This window comes from Gorilla gorilla, chromosome 1, assembly GCF_029281585.2.
Source record: "Gorilla gorilla gorilla isolate KB3781 chromosome 1, NHGRI_mGorGor1-v2.1_pri, whole genome shotgun sequence".
In the NCBI taxonomy this organism is placed as follows: domain Eukaryota; kingdom Metazoa; phylum Chordata; class Mammalia; order Primates; family Hominidae; genus Gorilla; species Gorilla gorilla.
The window spans coordinates 11,390,495-11,400,139 of record NC_073224.2 but is presented as its reverse complement, the minus strand read 5'-3'; the positions used below and the strand labels follow the sequence as shown (position 1 = coordinate 11,400,139).

Genomic DNA, 9,645 nt, shown 5'->3' with positions numbered 1-9,645 from the left:
GCCTTCTAACCAAAAACAATTCCAAGCTTACATCTGTATCCTGAATTTTAAAATTTGCATTCTGGCCTGGTCCCTTTTGAAATAATGAACTAATTCTGTTATTCAAATGATAAAAATCCAGTGGCCAGCATGGCCCAATTGTTTTCCATTATTTGTAGACCTACAGTATATGTCTGATCATCCCCGCTTACAGACTGCCGCATCACGTGCTTTTCCACAGAGAGTGATTGAAAGTCACAAAAACTTACAGCTGGAAGGGGCAACAGTGACTTCCGGTTCATTCATCCTGAAAGTGGAGGAGCAGGCATGGGGAGGTGAAGCGGCTCAAAGCTCTTTACAAACATTTCATACTTTCCCCAAACCTTTGGTACTATCATTTTATAGGTGACTTTTTCGCTGCTTAGAGGCGCACAAAGGCTGAATTCCTTGCTCTGGGCACATCTTTGATCAAGTCTGAATCTGAAATCAACATTCTGGTTATGCCTAAGTGATAAAATTTGCATTATGCAAATATCTATTTACCATGATTGCATGTACCATTGTCTGTGATCTATGTTTACCAATGAAATCTAAGATTGGAATGATACTATTTCTTTTCCTGACTTTGACCCTATCAACTATTTAAAAAATACATACAGCAGAACGTTCTCTGATGGTGTCAAAGAGGACATGTTTTGGCCCATCTCCTTCCGGCTCACCAAGAGCTAAAACCCTGTCAGGATCTTCCTGACCGACACACTCTCCCTCTCTGCTTCCAGCTACGAAAGGGTTGCTTGGGTTTCCAAAACATGTTATTTGTTCAACCACAACGAGGCACTGCTCCTTGCAGCTAGTCACTGCAGGGTTGTCAGAGCTGTTGCTGGACGTGCAGAAGGGAGAGATGAAACATGGACCGAGGGCGGCAGCCAAACGGGATCCTCAAAACTTGTTTGCTGCTGAAATGGGAGAATTGAATATTTTTCCACTTAATCTAAAAATTGGCCTTGGTTTCTTGGAATGTTTCTCACCTCCTCTCAGCATCATCTACTGGAAAGAAGGCTCAAGAGAAAGTTGGGGAAGATCTATCAATGAAACACCCGAGGAAACCCACCCTGATACCTTCATTTCTCCATTTGTAAGACCAGCATAATCATACCCGTGTCACCTTTTTCTTTAGAATAACATGAAAATGAATATGCAAAAGCATTAAACTTTCAGAGGAAAGATGCTATGCAAATTTGAGGTGACCTCACTATTACAATAATAATTTTTTTTTGCACTAAGACGAAATTTTTCCTTATCCTAAAGCCTTCCTACCAAGGTAGACTTTTTTCAATGTGGTTTTTTGTGATTTAAATTCACCAAGCACTGATAGTTTCAAGTTTATTTCAGTATTAAGCAGGAAAGCAGTTTCTGCATGAAATGTGAGAACTAAAATACCATAGTAATGAAAAAGATTCCGCATCCTCAGGTGGGTTTTGCAGGTGTGTACGTGTTTAGCTATACACATCTCATATCACTTACATTGTCCTTTTGATTCTTTTCTCAAATCCCAAATCTCTCAAAGCCCTTTCAAATTTCTGTCTGATTAACTAGTCCAAAGGCTAAGTTGGATACAGATATTTTTTCTCTTCAGGCTGAAGAAATCAAGACTGAAAGCTTTGGTTCATGTTTACTTTTGTATCATAAGTATTTTTAAAAGTATGATTAATATATATAATAACAAACAGGCACAGCTCCCCGGGGAGGCACACATATTAAAATGATTTACCCGGAGATTTAAATGATTTACTCCACTCTCACCAGGAGAAGGTGGCCCATGCCAGAGCCCAGCTCAGAGCATCTCGATCTCAGGCCTTGCCTCATCTATGTGCTCTTTTATGTGCAGGTGCAGCCCATTTTGTGGTGTAATGCAAATCTATGGCTATACTGTATCACAGCGAATAAATCCATTTGGAGAAAAAGGCACCTGGTGAAAGGCCACAGTGCAATGGAATGCAATGCTGCTATGTGCAATGCTGCTTACAAGAAAACTTTGGGTAAATATTGCACGGGTCAAACTTACGATCCAACTTTTTCACGTAACAGGGCCGCGTATTGGATGCCTTCAGAATTCCCATTCAGCGTGTCCACTTTGCTCTTTGATGCAATGCCACCTCACAAAAGCATTCAAGCCACAGTCATCTATTTTTTTCCTTCTTTCTCCCTTTGCTATAATGACCCAAATCTCCCTTTTTATTTTGTAATTTTTGTAAGTTTTTTAAGGCAATGACTATAATAATTCATGTTTGGTGAAATAATCCTTTTGGTTGATATATTTCACAGTTTGGTCTCTAAAAAAAGTTAAAAAACAACAACAAGAACCAAAAACAAACAACCCCCCGCCCCAAGCTTCCCTCTGCTTGATGCCATAGACAAGAGTCCAAAGGACATTAGCTGCTCCATTGCACACATTGGAAGGGAGAGTTTGCTGTGAGCTCAGTCCTTCTAATAGACTGGCAATTTTGTAAAAGATTTAGAGAATTTTGTTTAACCATTTCTGCATGTGTTTTTAATGAGCTCATGATGGTTTCTAACAAAGGCCAGGTTGTGTGTTTTCCAGCACTTTCTGACCTGATTCCTCCCTGCTGACTTGGGGAGTGGGCACCTGTGCTTCTCTCCTGGCTCACCTATGGGAGTCGGGGTGGTGGGGCCATCTCCGGACCTGTCTTCACGCCAGGGATGAATCATGTAGTAGGCAGAGTGGAAGGAGTCTCTTTGTTGACAGCTTTCCATCTGGACTTTGGATACGGCTGATCGTTCATGTAGAGCCGTGGTTAGCTGGAAGGGGCTACGTGAGTCAGCTCCTCCTTAAGGGATCAAGGGTGTGTAAAACATCAGGAAAGAACTGCCCGGGATTTCATTTGCAAAGCTTAGAGAAGTATTTTATCCTCTGAGTTTCAGGTAGCCAGGGTTGTGAATGTGTATGACTGCAGCTTTGACAGGTCGGTCTTTAATAGTCAATAGGATCATTTATAGCCTCGTTCAGATAATCCAACTGGAGTACACCTGAATAAATACATCAAGCTCAGGTGGCTAAAAGCTAACCCCTTTTGAGTTTAATAATTAAAATAAACAGAGCTATGAAGATGAATTTCAGTTTGTCATGCATAAATGTAAGAAGCTCCATAAAGGATGGTGTTCTGTGATTCATATAGGAGTATGATGGATGTATGATACGTTTTCCACAGCTATTTAAGAAAAAACGATTATCTTAGTCATGGGGTAAAGTTATGTGAAGCATTGCACCATCCAGGCTGTGTCTGGGCCAGTACAGATTTTTTTTTTCTTTTTCTTTTTCTTTCTTTCTTTTTTTTTTTTGTGAAAGATTACTTCTTGGCAAACTAGATATGCAAACGCCAGAATACAGTAAAACCACATTTAATTGGACCTACTTGCCAACTTCTTGAACACAGCTTGGATTATCCCACTGGAGGCTGCTTCTGTTAAAAGCTGGGGGAGGAGGAAGTGGCATATTGACAAGACTTCAGATAATTTTTTTTTCACTCGAAGTACAATTATGCAATGAGCCAAGTTTGGAAGTATTTTACTATGTTTAATAATTATTATTAAAGATATTGTAAAACATATGCATTTGTTAAGTGGAATGTAATGGTAGTAAAATCATGTCATCAATTTTCCTTTGGATTTATTTTCCCATTTTGTGTTTTATTTGACAGCCTTCCAAATTGATTCTAGCCAAAACCATGCACTCTAATATATATCATACTTGATATTAAAGTGAGAATGCGAGTAATTTATAGAATCTGAGTGAGAACAGTTTTCTTCTCTTAGCCAGCCTATATGGAGCTGCCACCTCTGCTCAGGTAGCAACCGACACATGCCTTGTACACAGAAAGGAAAATAACAGGGGTCGAGAAATCCTCCACACATCCTTCCTGATAGACACTCCAAAACCCACATATCCCAGGCATTGTTCAGTGGGAGGTCAGGGGCAAGGAGAAGGATAACTATTTCTTTATGGGTGTGTGAATCTAGAGGAACCAGACTCGTCTCTGGAAATGTAAGTGGGAAGTGGGATTCACTGAGAAGCCATCATTCTGCTCAGGTGAGTCCTGACTTCAGGCGAGGGATCCTAAAGGTGACACCGCGATCCTTCACCTGGAAAGCCAAGGAGACATGACATCAGTGTGTTTCACATCCTAAGCTTAAACAAATGTATATTGTTTTTACCGCCTCTTTCTCAAGGGGGAACACTGCCCCTGAAACTGCACTCCTTGAAACCGAGCAAAGGTGCCATCGCTAATGATTAGCAAGACGCTCCGGATGGTTTGCATCGAACTCCACCTGCTATGTGAAAACCCCATGCTTTTCTCACTTTCCCATTCAAGCTGCTTAGCAGTTGGGTCCTCTCCTCTGAGTGTGGTTATGTGTCAGTTTGACTTCTGTGTGCCCTGCGATTTCATTGTTTTCTTCTGCCCTGCCACAGCAAATGACCAGTGGAGGCAACCCGCGGACGGAGGAAAAGGGCAGGTCCCTGCATCCATCTCAGCGCCCTGCAGCCGGCGGCCTGTCCTTTGAGGCGGGAGTTCCCAGCGGCGTTCCTAGGTGTTTTGAATGTGTGCCCCGGGGCTGGGGGAAGCCTCGTGCAGCTCTGCTGCTGTGGGAGGCAGGGGGGACTGGAGGGGACGGGAGCAGTGTGAGGCTTTCATGTGCAGAGGGGACATGAGGACATCTGGACGGCATCCCTGTGAGCAGGGCTCCCGCTGCAGGCCTTTGAAAACCCCGCTGCCCTGGCTCCCCAGTGCCTTGGAACTTTCTCCCTGGAGAATGCAGAAAAGCCAGTGCCCTTGATTTCTTAGACATCTACAGCTTCGACACGTGCAGGGTTGTCCAGGAGAAGTGAGGTTTGGGGTGAGGGCCTGAGCACTTTCTGAAAAGTGCTTGTTTCTAAGAACCTGGAACTAGGAGTGAGGAGTGACATGAGTTCTGCCTTCAAGTCCTCTGATAACCAGCTGTGCAGTCTTGAACAAGTGACTTCATCTCTTCGTCTTTAAAATAAACCTTTTGGGCCAAATGACTCGAATGTTTTTCCAACTTCTTTTTTTTTTTTTTTTTTTTTTTTTTTTTTACTGTTTAACAGAAATGCTGATTGAACTTGGGCTGGGAACAAAGAAATCTTTTCTAATTAGAGTAGAAATGATGACTAATATACTGCTCAAGCTTCTGAGGCTCATTGGGATCAAAGGCACACTCACTCTGATAAGGGAGGGCACGGACCGGGCTGCTGACTGTTTCCACCAGCTTTTGGGTTTTGATATCTAACTACAATTATGCCCATGCATGCTGGCCATGTGCTAGACACACGCTTCCTTGTCTTTGCTCAAGTCTAGTGGCTTTTGGGTTATTTGTATTTTTTAACAGGAGAAATCTGAGAGATCCTAAGTAGATATTAGGCAAGAGCTTGTCTAGTTCCATGTTTTGTTTTGTATGTTTTGTTTTGAGATAGAGTCTTGCTCTGTCACCTAGGTTGGAGCTCAGTGGTGCAATTGTGGCCCACTGCAGCCTCGAACTCCCAGCCCAAGTCATCCTCCCATCTCAGCCTCCTAAGTAGCTGGGACAACAGGCGTGCGCTTCCTGGCTAATTTTTTTTTTTTTTTTTTTTTTGTAGAAACAGGGTTTTGCCATGTTGCCCAGGCTGGTCTCAAATTCCTGGGCTCAAGCGATTTGCCCTCCTCATTCTCCAAATGTGCTAGGATTACAGGCATGAGCCACCAAACCCAGTCCACTTCCATGGATTTAAAAAATGTTAAACACCTACCTTTAAGAAAGATGATGAGGCAATATCACCTTTGTTTTTGTTGCTATCTATCAGAGAGAATGACTCCTAAGGAGTCATTCCTATGAGTCTTGCAGAGTGATTTTCTGTTTGTTCTCTCCTTCACGGAGTCTTGGTTGGACAGCACCCCGTCACCTTCCCCGACAGGGCCTTGCCTTTGAAAAGGCTAATTCTGGTAGACAGTCAGCTTCAACAGGAAGTGGCACACCAAGGACCATCACTTTTGGATGTGGTTCATGGGATGTGGAGTGCCCAAGGAGATGCTGATAGGCCTAAAGATCAGAGATCATTTGACTTCAGTAGATTGTCAAAAGAGAACACAACACAATTGCAAATGGACTGTAAAATGAGAGAAAATCAAATTTCTAGTGACAATCATAAAAATGCCACAATCCACCATGGACAGCCACACCACCAACCTAGTCATTTTTTATATTTCTAGCTTGTACTTAATCCATTCCAGCATAGAGCAAAACGCTACCAGTGTTCTGTGAAGAAACAGTCCAAGAGAATGATTGCAGTCTAATTTGCATAAGAGTCTAACTCAAATATTTTCACTTTTTTTTTTTCATTTTGAAGTCACAAAGTAAAATGGTTGAGGAATTTAAGATTAGCATGTAAGCGAGACTGAAATAGGACTATGTTCTCATATTAGTTAAAACTCTTTGGTTGCAAGGAAGAGAAATCCAACTTAAGTGAGTTTAAGCCAAAAAAGAATTTTATTATAAGGCTACTTGGATTCAATGGAATCCAAAAGAGGAATATGGCTAGGCCTTGCAAGCAGCTAGAACTAGAAGCTCAAATGCCGTCTGGATTTGCTCTCCTCTCCTTGCCTCTGATTCTCTTTCTGCTGATTGGCATTTTCTATTCCTCAGTCCACATGGCGGAACAGGGCTGCCAACTGCTTCTGCATTTACATGCCTTCATTTTCAGACACCCAGAGAGAGACTGACTTCTTTTGTCAGTTGCAGTTCCCAAATCCTGGGGGGAGGGCTATGATTGGCCCGTTTGGATCAGGTGCCCACCTCTTGACCAATGGTAGGTGCCAAGGGCGAGGCCCGTTGTAGCAAAAGTTAGTCTCCCATGGTGCCATATTGAAGGCACCACATATGCATGCACAGGGGGCACGGGAGCAGGGCAGACAGTTTCCCAGAATGCGGCTGGTGCTGAGCTGACGAAGCAATGGGGGCTCTTTACATTTCTCAACTAAAATTAAAGGGAAATGAGGAGAAAATATTATTTCTTTGGAAGTGAGAATAGTATATTCTCCCTTTTGGTGTCTCCAGAGTTCATTTCTAACCCATGGCCAAATGGTTAAGTGAAATAATGTTGGTTTTTTTTAAAAAAGTACAGTAAAATATCAATTACTTTTCACTTAACTTGGCTTATCTAATCTTCTTCCTTTATGACCTTACAGTCTTGGAACATGTTCACATACATTTTTCTGAAACCCTTACTTGATCCATGCTGCGGAGGCCATCCGACTCAATTGCTGAGCCGACCCTTCAGCTATTTAATACTGATCCAGATGCCCTGTGGGTGGGACAGAGGGTGATCAGACAACAGCACCCATGAACAAAGAAGATGTCTCCCCTTTCCCCGTGTTCGGGACGGAGGAAGGAGACTCGTGTCTCTGAAGAGCTCTGTATTCACAGCAGGTGTGGAATGTGTGTTCTCCACCTAGAAACACCGGAATCTAGGAGGCGAGGGTATGGAGGAGTCGAGAGCATCAGTGCAGGTTAATGGGAACCAGGCCCTCTGAGACTGAGCACCCGGGAGCATCAGCCAGGGTACTGGCTACTGACAAAGTCACACTCCCCTTCTCCCGTGCTTTCAGTGCCACTGTCTGAAAATGAAGCTGTCCCTTAGAAGGTCCCTCTTTCCAACCCCTGGGAGACCTGGCTTTCCTGAGCCAAGAGCAGAGAACCACTATTTCATTTTTTATTTATTTAAATTTTTTTTTAACTTTTGTTTTGTATTTTTAGAGATGGACTCTTGTTCTGTCACCCAGGCTGGAGTGCAGTGGTGTGATCATAGTTCACCGTAACCTTGAACTCCTGGGCTCAAGTGATCCTCCTGCCTCAGCCTCCCGAGTAGATGGGATTACAAGTGCATGCCACCATGCCCAGCCCCACACAGTTTTTTGTTTTTGTTTTTTCTTGAGATGGAGATTTTGCTCTTGTTGCCCAGGCTGGAGTGCAATGATGCAATCTTGGCTCACCACAACCTCCACCTCCTGGGTTCAAGTGATTCTCCTGCCTCAGCCTCCCGAGTAGCTGGGATTACAGGCATGCGCCTCCACGCCCGGCTAATTTTGTATTTTTAATAGAGACGGGGTTTCTCCACGGAGTTTCTCCATGTTGGTCAGGCTGGTCTCCCTGCCTGGGATTCTCCTGTTTCAGCCTCCTGAGTGGCTGGGATTACAGGTGCATGCCATCACGCCCGGCTAATTTTTGTATTTTTAGTAGAGATGGGGTTTCACCATGTTGGTCAGGCTGGTCTTGAACTCCTGACCTCATGATCTACCCGCCTCGACCTCCCAAAGTGCTGGGATTGCAGACATGAGCCACTGTGCCTGGCCTGCACTCCAATTCTTGTGATTTGTATTTGGGGGGCTTTCGGGCCTGACATTGGGCTCCCAACCTCAGGTGATCTGCCAGCCTCGGCCTCCCAAAGTGCTAGGATTACAGGCATGAGCCATGGCACCCAGCCCACAGTTTGTTTTAAATGGCAGACACAGGCTGGGCTCTGTGGCTCATGCCTGTAATCTCAGCACTTTGGGAGGCTGAGGCAGGAGGATCACTTGAGCCCAGGAGCTCAATATCAACCTGGGTGACATAGTGAAATCTCATCTTTACAAAAAAAGCCAAAAAACAAAAAACAAAAATTAGACAGGTGTGGTGGTGTGCACCTGTAGCCCCAGCTACTCAGCGGGCTGAGGTGGGAGGATCACTTGAGTCTGGGATGTTGGGGCTGCAGTGAGCTGAGATGGAGCCACTGCACTCCAGCCTGGGCAACAGAGCAAGACCCTGTCTCCAAAAATAAAATAAAATAAAATAAATAAATAAATAAATAAATAAATAAATAAATAATAAATAAATGCTAAACACAGATTGTCTGGATGTGTGGCTCATCACTCTTTAGGTACTCATGGTCCCATCACTAAAGATGCAACATAATCAGAATCAGACTTGTAAGAGATTGAACGAAGCTCCTGATTAGAATTAAGTCCTCAAGGTCATTGTGGAGACACATTGATTCAGTGTGTCACGGACTCTGGAGGAAACAAAGGGGGACATTTCAGGCACCATGGGTTTTGTTGTTGCTGTTCGTACTCCAATTCTTTTTTTTTTTTGACGGAGTCTTGCTCTGTCACCCAGGCTGGAGTGCCATGGTGCGATCTCGGCTCACTGCAATGTCCACCTCCCGGGTTCAAGGGATTCTCCTGTTTCAGCCCCCTGAGTGGCTGGGATTACAGGTGCGTGCCACCACGCCCGGCTAATTTTTGTATTTTTAGTAGAGATGGGGTTTCACCATGTTGGTCAGGCTGGTCTTGAAGTCCTGACCTCATGATCTACCCGCCTCGACCTCCCAAAGTGCTGGGATTGCAGACATGAGCCACTGTGCCTGGACTGCACTCCAATTCTTGTGATTTGTATTTGGAGGGCTTTCGGGCCTGACATTGGGCTGCTGCCTCTCTTCAGGCCTTTGTTGATCTTCCTGCCTGCCTGCTGCGTGGATGGGGTGCAGATCCAGGCTTGCCCACTTCACGATGGTGAGAGCTTGGGCACATGACAGGGTCCCTTGAACCCCAGTTCCTCACTAAC

The 9,645-nt window shown here is 44.2% G+C and overlaps 1 protein-coding gene across 1 annotated transcript; it reads left to right on the top strand.

Annotated features, from left to right (window-relative positions):
* The first annotated feature begins 812 nt into the window (after positions 1 to 812).
* On the top strand, positions 813 to 5,059 carry LOC134758315 (uncharacterized). The gene is made up of 2 exons (XM_063705255.1): positions 813 to 1,114; positions 1,868 to 5,059. Exons 1-2 carry the CDS (start codon positions 881 to 883, stop codon positions 2,249 to 2,251), a joined length of 618 nt encoding a protein of 205 aa, XP_063561325.1. The 5' UTR covers positions 813 to 880; the 3' UTR covers positions 2,252 to 5,059.
* Positions 5,060 to 9,645: the final 4,586 nt, after the last annotated feature.